Raw genomic sequence first — 14,655 nt, forward strand, 5'->3', positions numbered from 1 at the left:
CAAGGGGTAATTATTTTAGTTATTCTGTATTTAAATATTTTCAACTACTAAAGGGAGACCAATTAACTTCATCATCGTAACAATTAAAATACAACTAACCTGTATGATTTTCTCCTGTACATTCACAGTCAAGCAGGTCATGAGTAACACAATGTGAACTTTCATGTAATGTGAACAAATTTTTAAGCTCTTCTACTGAAAACTGAATATGATCACATGTCTTGGTTAGGTCTACAACTGCCCCAGAAAGACCTTGCTTACTGATCTGCCTTTGATAGATCTTTTCTTCTATCGTACCTGAAGAGAAAACATTCATTAGATTTCCTTCAGATCTTTACATCTGTTATTTTTGTTGGGTAAAGCATGTTTCTTAGTATACTAGCTAACAAAATAACAGTATTCCTGATACTGAAGCACAGATTAACAACAAAAAGAATCTTTAATTATTCAAAGGGAATACATTTTTGTCACACTGAAGGGTTATTACCTGTGGTTAGGAGTCTGTAAATATGTACAGGATGTTTCTGACCATCTCTCCACACTCTAGACATTGCCTATAGAAAATTAACGAGAATTCTGAGAGTACAAGTAGAAACTAATGATAACCCTTGCCACATAAGCAACTTGCATTAATACAATTAAGATTAGGATTTCACTTATAGCTTCAAAAAACAAAGCCCAGGCATACCTAAGCATTCTCCACTTCAAATTTTTTTCCTGGGATAAGGAAAGGGATGAATGAACACTCATTGTGGTACTATAAAATAATTACAGGGCGCCATGCAACAGTGAGAGGGTCTATCTGCGTCAAAAAATGGGACAGCGAGTTTGGGCAGTAAGAATGCAAAGAATCAAGTATAGCATAGCATGGAAGGCTTATTCTCAGTCTAAGAGGCTAATGACTCACCCCTAAGGAATCCCTAGGATACCTGCAATCAGCTCAGGCTCTACGTAGATCTCTGTGGTGTTAGGATTTATCACTGATACTGTACAGTAAAAGGTTGATGTTCAAACCTTGCACATTCCAAAGAAAAGTCGGGCCTTCAACCAGCTCCTGGAAGCCCTGGAGTATCCTGCCCTATAAGAGCATCTTAGTTTACTTGGGACCTTGGACCACACTAAGTAGTTTATGCTAACAGTGTGATTTAGGTGGGGACTTGGGCCAGTTGACCTCTGCAGGGATTGAAGACTGAGCAACTAAGGTCAGTCACACAGGTATCCATGCCTACATGACTGACCTCCAACAAAAACTCTGGACACCAAGGCTCAAGTGAACTTCTCTGGTTGACACCATTCCATGTGTTGTCACTCATTAATGTTGGGAAAATTAAGTGTTGTTCCATACAAGTCTAGTGGAAAAGGACAACTGGAAGCTTGTGCCTGGTCTCTCCTGGACTCTACCCTATGCACCTTCTACCTGTGTTGATTTTAGTCTGTATTCTTTCACTGTAATAAAACTTAACTATGAATATAGCTGTTTTTCTTGATTCTGTGAGTCCTTCTAGTGAATCATTGAACCCGAGGGTTGTCTCCAGGTCTCCTAACACAGATACCATATGAGGTGCAAATCCATAGGTAGAAATCCCAAAATACATGAAAATGGACTGTATTCTGAAGAAAACCAAAGGCTGCTTCTGAAATATTTCCCTAAATAAGCTAATTTTATATCTTTACCATACCCTGCACAAACACTGATCATAGCACCTGTAACACTTTATTGTCTTCCCCTGATGGTCATGAGGATCCTGAAGGCCCAACTACACAGTATATTAGAGCCTGGAGACATAACAGGTTTGGGTGTGAATCCTGGCTCTGCCTCTAATAAGCTATGTGACTGAGAGCAAACTTCCATAACTTCATCTGTAAAACAGGGCTTAGAATATCCACACTTGTAGGATTATTGTGAAGATTAAACAGATGTAAAGCACTTAGCAGAGTGCCTGATACAAAATAAGGGTTCAATATGCAGCAGTTATTATACATCATCATCCTCCTCATATCCCCAGCAGGCCCTGTATCCCCCATAGGCATTCTATAATGTTTGTTTAATACATAAACAGTCGTACCTGGATATCAGTGGCTGGATTCCAATCAATGTCATAGAGAATTAAGTGAGATCCTCCAATAAGGTTAAGTCCCACACCACCAGCTTTTGAACTTAACAAAAAAATAAAATCAGAAGAGTATTTACTATTAAAGCCATCAACAATTTGTTGCCTTTGAGAGATCTGTGTTTGTCCATCAAGTCTTGTATAAGCATATCCATGACGCTTGCATACTTCTTGTAAAATATTCAAGGTTTGTGTATAGTTGGATACCAACACCACCCTGTCAATCAAAAAGAAAGAATCTTTATACACAATTTAAAAGCAATATTAGATTTTTTTAATTGAAGGAAAATACCACAATAATACTATCACTGATATTTATAGAACATCCAACAATGACCTTGTACAATTAAAACACAGATTCTCCTTCAAATTCAATTTTAAAATCAGTATCTAAGAGGGAATTCCCTGGCCATCCAGTGGTTAGGACTCTACACTCTCACTGCTGAGGGCACAGGTTCAATCCCTGGTTGGGGAGCTGGGATTCCCACAAGCCACGTGGCCAAAAAAAAAAGTCAATATCTAAGAGACTTCCAGCATCAAAATAGTGGAGTAAAGAACTTTCTGCTTTCTTTACCTCTCTTAAGTCACCCTAAGAACAGCAGGAGAATAAGAAACAGAAAGACAAACTCTATCTTTAATGAAACAGGAGACATTTATATATGAAAACAGAGAATAGTGGAATGGTGACCTGCTTAGGAGTACAGAGAAAGTGAAACTTAAGTGCCCAAAGAGAGAGATTCCAATAAGAAACAAGTACAAGTTCATTCACACCATATAATCTCGTAAAGCCAGCTCAGAAGAAAGGAGTTTAGACTGGAGCTATTACAAGAGCACTGGTAAGTAGAACTCAGGCCCTCATCCCATGTAACTAAGTTGGCTTTTCTTTCTCAACTGGAATGTTTATTCTCTGGAGAAAGTAAACCAAAGAAACTTAGACCAGGGAACTCTAGAAGGCAGGGATATAGTGACAAACCAAAATGAAGGTCTGCAAAATGGATGGTAAGATTCCAGTCCCCCTTTTCTGCCAACTCCCAGAACACCAGCAGCAAAGCATTCCTCTCACATTCCACACCCCAAGAATATTATTGGAAGATTCACCTCTGGAATGACTCATTTGAATGACCCCAGAGAAAAGGTCCACAGATAGGGAATCCCCAAGTAAAAAAGCCAGCTCGCTACCTGTTACCTAACGCAGGTCAGCAGTCCACAAGCCCTGCCCATGCACACAGAGCATTCAGTTAGTGTTTTACTGCCTTACTCTTAAATATAAATGGACACCAAGGGCCACCAGCTACTTGAAGCCAGCCTCCAACATGAAAAATAGAAACCAAAACAAATAAACAGAAAAAAAGAAACATGAATAAAACAGAGCAATGGAGGAAACAGAAGACAATTTTAAGGAAATAATTAATACCCTCATATAAGAGATAGCATTCACAAGAAGAGGTGGCAATAAAAAAGAACAATCAAGAATAAGAAAATTATCTTGGAAATTTAAAATGACAGCCCAAATAAAAATTTAATAGGAGATTTAGAAGAAAGAAAGAGAATCTTCCCGGAAAAAGATTAAAAAGGAAAAGTGATGACCAATAGGAGAGGAAAGAAAAAAGAATTATAGAATCAATCCATGAGGTTCAATATATGACTGACAGAAATTCCAAATAAAACAAAAGAAAATTGTTTTGTGAAAGAGGCTGCTTCCCAGACATGGGATCTTCAGATTAAAACGACTTACTATAGAGTTTTCAGTTCAATAAATGAAAACATGATCCATATTAAGGCACATCAAGATTATAACTCAGGACTTCCCTAGTGGTCCAGTGTTTAAGACTCTGTGCTTCCCCTGCAGGGGGCAAGGGTTCAATCCCTGGTCAGGGAAGTTCTGCGTGCCACCAAAAACTAAATAAAATAAAATAAAAGCCATGGGAAACTATCAAAAAGCATTATCATATTTAAAAAAAGATTATAACTCAATGTATAAAGAATGAAGAAAAATTGCTAGAGTTTTTCATGAAGAAAATATGGAAAAGACAAGAAATAGCCGTATAAGTACATGGTCTGGCAACATACAATGGGAGCTGGTGATTGACTCTGAGAAACAGGATGCCAAGGGGAAGAGATGGAACTATGAACTCCTGTCTTTTTTCATGATAAGCCCTTTTAACATTTTGATAAAATAAAAATTTTAAACAATAAAATATGCTAAAAAGTCAAACCAGAATTTATATAATAGCTAAAGTTTGATAAATTAAGCAAAAAATAAAAAACAGATCAAGAATATTACCTACAAGTTTTACAACTAGTGGGATAATTATTAGCAATAGAAATTTTTAAAATAAAGCAAATGTTTAACAGTTAGAATTATCTTAATTATCTATGCTAACAAGGTAAAGATCATGTATATTTGTATTCCTGTATCAGTTACCTTTGGCTACTTAACAAACCAAACCAAAACTCAGTGGCTTAAAACAGCAACCATTTATTTTATATTCAGCTCACAATTCCGTAGGTTGGCAATTTGGGCTGGGCTCAGCTAAGAGGTTCCTCTGCTGGTCGTGGCTGTGCTGACTCAAGCATCTGCAGTCAGCTGCCAAGTAGACCGGGAACTGGCTGACTGGTGAGGGGCCTCGGCTGGGAAGCCTCATCTGAGTTTCTGAGGTCTCTTACCCTCTAGCAGGCTAGCCCAGGCTTATTCACATGGTGACAAAAAGTTTCTAGGAAGCACAAAGGAGGACAAGCCCCACTGCACAAGATCTTTTCAAGCCTCTTCTTCTGCCATGTTTTTGCCAGCACCTCATGGACCAATTCAAATCACGTGGCTGATGGTAGATCAGCCAAGTTAGACCAGCAAAGTTAGATCAGAATGGTAGATCACCCAAAGTTACCCAGCAAAGGAACGTGGATATAGGGAGGGAGAACTTAAGACCATTTATGCAATCTGTCAAAATTCCTATACTAATAATTCAGTCATTTTTCCCTTCCTTTTCTATACTATTACGGGGATGAATAACATTATCTAAACATAGTTTTGCTGATACAACTTTACTGGACTGGAGGAAATCTGGCTTTAGAATATTTTCCCCCAACAAGTTCTTACAAGGCTAGATGTAGATTGATGGGATAGGTGACTATCTTGGTAAAGAGCCTTGGACAATCCCCTTCCAGAGGTCTAGAGCCCCGCCACACATACGTACCACTTTCAAACAAGGTTATTATTTTTATGGTCACTATACTGTCCCTGAAATCAGGTGAAATCTGTAGGCAAGGCTGCCATGTCAGGTACAGTGCAAGCTGCACCCAGCACAAGACTGTCCAACCAAGAGATGCAGGGGGGTGGAATTCGGCATGAACTCTACTCTCCAAGCCATGAAGCCTAGTGCATGAATGCAACAACCAGGAGGGAAGAGGAACTTTTTAAATTTTGAAGTATTCTTTTAAAAAATTCCATAAAAGGGCCACCAGCCAGACAAGCCAGGAGTTCTCAGATATGCCTCCACCCAATTCTAATTCATCTCAATATGCACAAAAGCACTGCAGAAGAGTTCTGCCTATAGACCGAAAATAGAACTATCCGGTTCTAGTTAACAATAACACAGTAGATCAGGTGTAGACAGTAATACTATCGCTGAAATCAAACACTGTGAGCAACTTCTAGCTACATATTTTAAAGGTTTAGGAGATGTTTGTGCATAGGCAGCTCAGATGTGGAAAACCTGGCCTCTATATCCAATTGGCCATTAAAAAAAGGGGGGGAGGGGGCTACAATTCAATAACGACAACAATAAAAAAAAACAACCCAATTTAAAAAAATGGGCAAAGGACTTGAACAGACGTCTTTGAAAGAAAATATACAAATAGTCAACAAGTACAACAAAAGATGCCCAACATTACTAATTACTAGGGAAATGCAAATCAAAACCACAATGAGATATCACCTCACACCCGTTAGGATGGCTACTGTCAAAAACAAAACAGACCAGAAAATAGCAAAGCTGGAGAGGTTGTTGAGAAGTTGGAACCTTTGTCCACTGTTAGTGAGAATGTAAAATGGTGTGGCCGCTACGAAAAAGATTATGGAGGTTCCTCAAAAAATTAAAGAGAGAATTATCATATGATCCAACAATCCTACTTCTGGACATATATTCAAAGGAACTGAAAACAGGGTCTCAAAAAGGTGTTGGTACACCCATGTTCACAGCAACATTATTCATAGTCGTCAAAAGGCAGAAGCAACCCAACTATCCATCGACAGATGAATGGGTAAACAAAATGTTATATATATGCAGTGGAACATTACTCAGCCTTAAAAAGGAAAGAAATTCTGACATGCTACAACATCGATGAACTTTGAGGACACTATGCTAAGTAGAATAAGCTAGTCATCAAAAGACAAAACATCATATGATTTCACTTATATAAGGTACCTACAGTAGTCAGATTCATGGAGACAGAAAGTAGAGAAAAAGCAGGAATGGGGAGTTGTTGTTTAATGGGTATAGCTCAGTTTTGCAAGATGAAAAGAGTACTGGAGATTGGTTGCACAACAGTGAGCGTATACCTAACACTAATGAACAATACACTTAGAAATAACTAAGATAGTAAATTCATGTTATGTGTATTTTACCACAATTTAAAAAGAAAGGTCTATCTCTTCAGATAATGTGAAGCACCAGAACAGTCTGTGCCACTGATGGAAGTGCTATTTCTTCTTTCATCGGACAAGGCAGGATTCAGTTTTCTTAGGATACACAAGCAGTCAAAATGACTCCAACCCAACCCCTACCCCTAAATTATATTTTTCTTCCTCGTTCCTTCCTTCCCACCACAAGAGGGGAACTTTCCTCTAGAACATCTTCAAGGATAAATTCTCAACTCTACAGTCACACTTGATCTCTTCTCATTTCCTCTAAAATTCTGTTCACTCATATTCCTTGTCCAACAATAATCACTTATCCCATGTTCAGAAAAAAGGGAAAAACAGAATCCAGTGAAGACAAGATGCAAATAAAAGTCTAACTAAAAGTTTATACTCTAAGTTCAAACTGGGTCACAATCTGCATATATATATATACATACATTACACACTCTTGTATATATAAAATATTATCTAATAAAACATTTTAATCAAACTGTATTAAAGAGTTCATAGAAAGTTTCTTTATTTTAGTCACTTCATTATGAAAAATAAATCTAAAAATTTTCACAAGTCAAATGATACTATTAATGCTCCAAAGAGGTTAAGTAGTATCCTTGACAATTAAATATAATTATTATTTTGCAATTTTTTCTCTGCATTTTTGCCTTAATTCAAAAACAGTTTGAATACCTCCTACAAGAATAATTAAGACATAGTCCCTGCACTATAGGTGCTGACACAGAAGAGAACTAATGATTACAATATAACGTGAGAAGAGCTCCATTAGAGGGAGGTACAGGATGCTAAGGGAGTACAGAAGAGGGGCATCTAACTCACTATGAGGCCAGTGGCTTCTAAGAGGAGAAAGCATCCGAGCTGAGTCTTAAAGAAGAGAAAGTTGGTCAGAAGAATGAGAAGTGCAGGTACACCAGGCATAGGAACCTGAAACAGGTAAGAACAGAGGTGAGAAGTAGAGCAAATTGCCGGTTTTGCGAATAGTCTGGTATGATTGGACCACATGATAAGTGTGATGGAGTCAAGAGGTATGAGGCTAGAAAAGGAGGCACCACCCAGGTCATGAAGAGTCTTGCTCAATGTGCTATAGTTTAGAAATTTCTGGAAGGCAACTAGGAATCTTTGAATGATTTTTAAGTAAAAGAGTAACATGTTCACATTTGTATTTAATATAATTTAGGGCAATATTGATATGTAGTGGGATTGAAAGTAAGAGGGACATAATTTATAAGAGACCACCACAAGCCAATCAGTAATTACAAGAATCAAAACAAATATCTTGGTGCTGTACAGCAGTAATTAACACAACATTATAATTCAACTCTACGTCAATAAAAAATAAATTTAAAAAAATTAAAAAATTAAATTTTTTAAATAAAATTTAAAATAGTTACTAAAAAAAAAATCTTGGTACCTGAAAGGAAACGGATTCCTGAAATTAAATAAAATCAATAGAATAGAATGTAGTGACTGATGACACCGGGAAAGTGAAGGAGAAAAGTAAGTCTAGAATGACGAGTGTTTTTTGCTTGCATTATGGTACCATTCATCAAGCCAAGGAATAATGAAAAAGGATCAGTCTTGCAATGGCAAAATGATAAAGCTGGTTTAGTACACGAGAAGTTGAGGTCCAGACAGATTAAGATGTCCATTAAATAGAAAGAAGGATGTGGAAACTAGAAGAGAGGCTTGGACTAGAGATACAGATTTTGAATCAACACCATGCGGGTGATAGCTGAAACTACGAGGAGTAGAGCTAAACCAGGAAGGGTGTTTATAGAGTGAGAAGGAGGCTGAAGACAAAGCCCTCAGGAGTATCAACGTTTCAGGACAGAAAAAGAACAAAGGATTCTGAAAGTGATAAAGAAACGAGTTAGGTGTTATAATATCAAAAGACGTCTCTAGGGTTTTTAAAATATATGTATTTACATTTAGTTTTTCTTAAATAAAAGCTTACAGACACATTGTTAATGATAAGTTTACAAAAGACTGGGAGCTAACCATGCCCCCAAAGAAGAAAACAACTTATTTTTAATGTTTTCTTTTCAAAAAGAGGCAGTGAGGGGAGGGAATAAGGACAGAGTCTAAGCTGAAATTCCATAAGCACTTACAAGTAGTTTATTAAATTGACTTACTTTTCATCAGGACAAAGTTCGTGGATAACAGCTAAGAGCTTTGAAAGCACCTGTAGTTTTCCTGACTCTTCTTCAGTAAACATGAGTGGGTTGTAATCAGCGGGAAACACATTTATCAAGCCTTCATATAGATTCCTTTCTTCATTCTCATCCCAAGTTGAGCTGCATTCTTTTTCCTGTTCAAAAGGATGACTGTCAACACTGGTTCATGTTTTTTTAATCGGAAGGGAAAAAATGCTAAAATTATGGGGAAAAAACTGAAGATTAATAGCTACCTGAAAAGCCCAATCTTATTGCTATGTTAATCTTCATAGGTCACAATTTGGTCATTTTTGATTACAGAGCAGTTCTAATGCTGTCTCCAAATGCCTGTTCCCTGAACCCCACAAGCGCAGTATCATTGCCGATGTGTGATTGATGGGGAAGTGGGTAGCAGAGAAATAAACAGGAGGAAAATAGAGGGCAAACAGTTCTAGGAAATCTATCCTCTCCAAAACCCTGAGACTTCTCATCATTGCTACCTTTTTCTCTCTCCTTCCCGCCTTCCCTCCCTGCTATTACTTTTCTCTCCCAGTTTGCAGGCTCACACAGCACCTCCCAGGTGATACTCAAGATCAAGCGCAACAGTCCACTCAATCTTATCAATTTCTTCTACAAGAAGGAACAACTCTGCCAAGAAGTTAACAGAGAAATCTATTGTTATTTATAATGTTTTGTTTATTTTATCAATAGTTTTTATATAATTTTATTCCAAAGAGATTATCACCACCTCTGAAATTCCCCCTGAAACTGCCTAGCTGACATGTGAACACATACTGGAGATTACATTTGTTAATGACTGCATCACTTTTTTAGATAAAATTTCTGGGATTGGCAGTTCTCGTCACTCTCTCCCACATTTACCAGATTTATCATTGTTCTTGAAACTTTGTTCAACCTACTACCCCTGCCTGGAATGCGCCATCTTTTTTTTGCCCAATTATCCCAATCCTATAAATACTTGAGGGCCCAATGCAAATTCCTCCTGATTACTCACATGCCCCCTTTTGGCGGGCATTGACTTTTAACCTTTGTGGTTACACAGTACATTTCAACTTCGAATTTATTTAATTATTCAATTAACTATATACTTTTTTTAACAATTCCCTAATTTTTTAATGTGTGTTGTAATCCTTTAACAATACTAGAAACATCTTAAGGGCAGTGAATCAAGTAGTATAAAATGCTGGGCACAAAGTACTAATTTTAATCTGGCTTATTCCCAAAACATAGCAATATTTGGGTAAAGTCACTTGATTAAAAATACTTGGAACCCTAAGATATTTACATAACTGGGATACACATGAGAGGAGAGATGGTTGCTGGCTGCTTGGGTTAGGTTTCCTAAAATGCCTACACCTTGGCGAGGTTATCAAAGGACCACAGACCCAGGGTCTAATCCACAGCTTTTCATGTTCAGAAACTTGCATATGCTTAAGCTCTAGGGAAATGAGCCATACTAACAAAATTAAGAGACTGAATAAATCAGAATATAAATTTATTGACCTATAAATGAGACCTGCCTGTTTAAACCAACTGGTCTATGCATTCTGTCCTATGAAAGGTGCATGGGGAAGCAAATCATTAGCAGAAAGTTGTCTGGTGAATATTAAATCAAAATACAAGGGAGATGAATGATCTTAATGCACAAGTTCTTAGCCAGGAACACATAATCAGAATCACTTGGGAGAGCTTTTTTAAAATCTTCATGACTGGGTCCTACTCTCAGAGAATCTGAAGTGGCTCATATGTGCCTAGGCTGGACAAATGTAGTCTTAAAAGCTTCCCTGAAGACTGTAATGTATAATCCTAATTAAGAATCAACTAACAGACAATATCTTTATGCTGAGACAGCCTGATGCATGGAGGTGCATCACAGAGATTTACCCGTTAGATTCCTCACATCAACTAGACAGGGCAATCTCTTCTCTGACTCTCTGCAACCCAATACTCTTCAGTTATGAGTTGTAATATTCAGTTACAGTTGTAATAAAAATTCATCAAATTGCCACAATAACATCATCGGGAAGTTATTATTGTCTCTGAGTTTCAGTTAAGACAAACTGAGGCTCACAGACACAACCTGGCCATGGTTAAACTTGTCTTTAATTAAACAAGTAGTAGAGTAGGGACTGATACCTAGTTCCAACACCAAAACAGAAAACTCTCACTATACCCCAAACTGCCTTATGTTCATTAATATCCAAATGGTCAGGTCAACTATGTAGCCATTAAAAATCATACTTGTAGAAGTCATCTAATTTGGGGAAATGTCCACAATTTATTTAGTAATAATAATAATAATAGATTTTTAAATAATAAGCATAGCATCATTAGAATTAAGTTCCTCTAGAAAAGACTACTTATGGGTATCTTTGAGTCCGTTTCCTCACCCAAAAATGGGGATGGTAACAATAGTACTTACTCCATAGAATTTTGTGAAGAATAAAAAAAATAATACTAGAAAAGTACTTAGTGTTTGGTACATGGTGTTTAATGAGTATTAACTAAGATTATTAATACCAAATGTGGTTTTCTGTGGCTGGAGAGCTTTATCTCTTTATGACAAATTATTCAAAGTGGTATTACCAGGTCACAAGATACATTAAATTTTAAGGTTTTTGATACATATTGCCAAACTGTCTCCCAGTTGTACCAATTTACATTATAACCAGTAGATGATCTTTATTTTCTTCTTTGGGATTTTTTTGAATTTTATAGATTTCATACAACAATCATGGATTACTTTTATGAGGAAAAAATAAATTATTTCTTAATGGTAAATTTTGTATTTGTTAGCTCCAAACACACTGACTGGCTATATTAATATAAAATAGGAAGAGAAACCAGGACCGAGCATTAGATGAGGCACCAAAGGGCAGGGGCCACAAACTCTAGAAGGCAGAGCCTCAAGCCCATTTCATCCCTCGTTCAGCTCTATGAATATGGTCATGCTCTGAAGAACAAGTAGAAGGCTGGATAAACTCTAAAGAAGAATCACACTGGAGAGGCTGCACAGCTTTTGGAAAACCCACAAATGCAACCCTAGGGATTAGTCCAATCTGCCCTCTTAGGTTCACATGACATAGAACCCTCAGCTCATATCCCTGACGTAGGCTCATACACTACTTACCTTTACTGAGCTGAACAAAAGGCAGGGGTGATTGCACAGTTTTTTAAGAGCTCCAATACATATTAGATGAGAACTATTTTCCAACAATCCTTGAAGACAGAATCTGACAGCCTGAGAATTCAACAGTTTTCGATAAAGTTCAATCTGTAGGGCTCCTGGTCGGCAAAAGACTACATTCTCTATCTTAGGTGGGAGATATTTATTTATGACTTCTTGGGTTCTTCTAAGGACAAAGAGCCCAGTGAGGCAAGTAAGTTCAGCTGCTCTTCTCTCTCCTAACTCCTTTTCTTCCTATGGAAAAACAGCAGACTTAGAAATGTTTTAGACAAAAAAAAAAAAAAACCCACTGGGCTGGCCAAAAAGTTCCTTCAGTTTTTAAGTAAAAATAAGAGACACATTTTTCATTCTCACCAAGATCTTTATTGAACAACATATTCACTGTTTTGTTCCACTACCTTCTGTCATTTTTCAGGCAACTTCATAATTCCATCTTCCCAAAACTTTCTGTCTTTTTGAGCAAAGAACTGTTCCAGGTGCCTTTTACAGTCTTCTAGGGAAGTGAAATTTTTTTCCACTAAGAGAATTTTGTAAAGACCGAAATAAATGGAAATACTAAGGTGCAATGTCTGGTGAATACGGCAGATGAATCAGAACTTCCCAGCCAAGCTGTAACAGTTTTTGTCTGGTTATCAAAAAACATATGTTCTTGCATTATCCTGATGGAAGATTATGCGTTTCCTGTTGACTAATTCCGTATGCTTTTCATCAAGTGCTGCTTTCGGTTGGTCTAATTGGTAGCAGTACTGTTGGAATTAATCGTTTGGTTTTCTGGAAGGAGCTCATAATAGAGGACTCCCAATCCCACCGTATACACACATCACCTTCTTTGGATGAAGACCGGCCTTTGGTGTGGTTGGTGGTGGTTCATTTCACTTGCCCCACGATCTCTGCCATTCCACATAATTGTACAGTATCCACTTTTCATCGCCCGAGACGATTTGTTTTAAAACTGGAACGTTTTCATTACATTTAAGTAGATAATTGCATGTGGAAATACAGTCAAGAAGGTTTTTTTTGTTTGTTTGTTTGTTTGTTTTGCTTAACTTATGTGGAACCCAAACATCAAAGTGATTAACAAAATCAAGCTGGTGCAAATGATTTTCAGTGCTTAATATGGATATTGTGAGTATGTTGGCTATCTTCCATGTGGTTTAATGTTGATTAATTTTTCTCAATTAATGTCTTGATTTGATCGCTATCAACTTCAACTCGTCTACCCGACCATGGAGCATCATCCAGCAAGAAAACTCCAGCACGAAACTTCGCAAACCACTTTTGACACATTCAATCAGTCACAGCACCTTCTCCATATACTGCACAAATCTTTTTTTGCATTTCCGTTCTGTTTCTACCTTTCTTGAAATAAGAAAGCATAATATTCCAAAAATGTTGCTTTTTTTCTTTCATCTTCAATATTAAAATGGCTACACAAAAAATCACCAATTCTGATAAGTCTTTTTTTTAATGCATGCTGATGTGACAGCTGTCACAATACAATCTAACAAAATTGTTTCGAATGAAGTTAAAGACAACTAAGCGCTACTAGAGCCAAATCTTACAGAAAAAAATCAAACGAACCTTTTAGCCAACCCAGAACATGCAGTTAAATGAACATTAAACATTTTATAATGATCAACCATTTACTAATTGCTTCCCTTCAGATTTTTTTTAAATAAAAGAAATGAAATACAGTTTAGAATAGAAAAACCAACAATCATCTCTTTAAATGTTCAGCATAATCATTTAATCAAGTGAAGCCACAGTCTCCGAATCCTTGATTGTTTGGCTATTGCCACCATTGAGAACCACTGGAAGTCAATAATCCACAAACCAAATTGTCTGAAAGTAAGCTTTTATGAGAAGACTGTAACAGTACATGGTCTTAAAATCATTATCAAAGCCCTAATAGAGCAAATTCTTGGAAGAAAATATTTTGACAAGTAATTGATCCTAAAACTAAGCTTACAAGAAATTATTGGCACAAGGTACTGCTGACTCTTTCAAAATCATTACACATTGTTCGTAAAATAATAGTACATTTTTAAAGTCAAAATACAGTATGAATGAAATTTATGTTTACGTTCTCTACATAGGGGACTTCCCTGGTAGTGCAGTGGTTAAGAATCTGCCTTTCAATGCAGGGGACACGGGTTCAATCCCTGGTCCGGTAAGATCCCACATGCCACGGAGCAACTAAGCCTGTGCGCCACAACTACTGAGACTGCGCACCTAGAGCCCATGCTCTGCAACAAGAGAAGCCACTGCAATGAAAAGCCCGCACACCACAACAAAGAGTAGCCCCCCACTTGCCGCAACTAGAGAAAGCCCAGCGCAGCAGTGAAGACCCAACGCAGCCAAAAAATATAAATAAATAAAAAAATAAATTCTCTACATAGAATCTTTTAAGTGTATAGAACTTCACAGGGAAGCTTAAAATAAATCCCATATGTACATATTTGTTTCTATATAAATCACAGAAAATTTCCCTTATATTTTAAAACTATTCTCAATTTTTATTACAAAATA

The 14,655-nt window shown here is 37.1% G+C and overlaps 1 protein-coding gene across 1 annotated transcript in view; it reads right to left on the reverse strand.

The window, feature by feature from the left end:
- The window catches only part of RAD54B (RAD54 homolog B), an 89,649-nt gene that overhangs the window by 3,302 nt on the left and 71,692 nt on the right, over positions 1 to 14,655 (reverse strand). Inside the window, exons 9-13 of the mRNA XM_065895581.1 lie at positions 12,070 to 12,360; positions 8,898 to 9,073; positions 2,067 to 2,328; positions 488 to 554; positions 100 to 297 (exon numbers count right to left, since the gene is read on the reverse strand). Coding sequence (XP_065751653.1) covers positions 100 to 297; positions 488 to 554; positions 2,067 to 2,328; positions 8,898 to 9,073; positions 12,070 to 12,360 — 994 coding nt within the window. The remainder of the gene's footprint in view (positions 1 to 99; positions 298 to 487; positions 555 to 2,066; positions 2,329 to 8,897; positions 9,074 to 12,069; positions 12,361 to 14,655) is intronic.

This window comes from Phocoena phocoena, chromosome 17 (genome assembly GCF_963924675.1).
Source record: "Phocoena phocoena chromosome 17, mPhoPho1.1, whole genome shotgun sequence".
Classification (NCBI taxonomy): domain Eukaryota; kingdom Metazoa; phylum Chordata; class Mammalia; order Artiodactyla; family Phocoenidae; genus Phocoena; species Phocoena phocoena.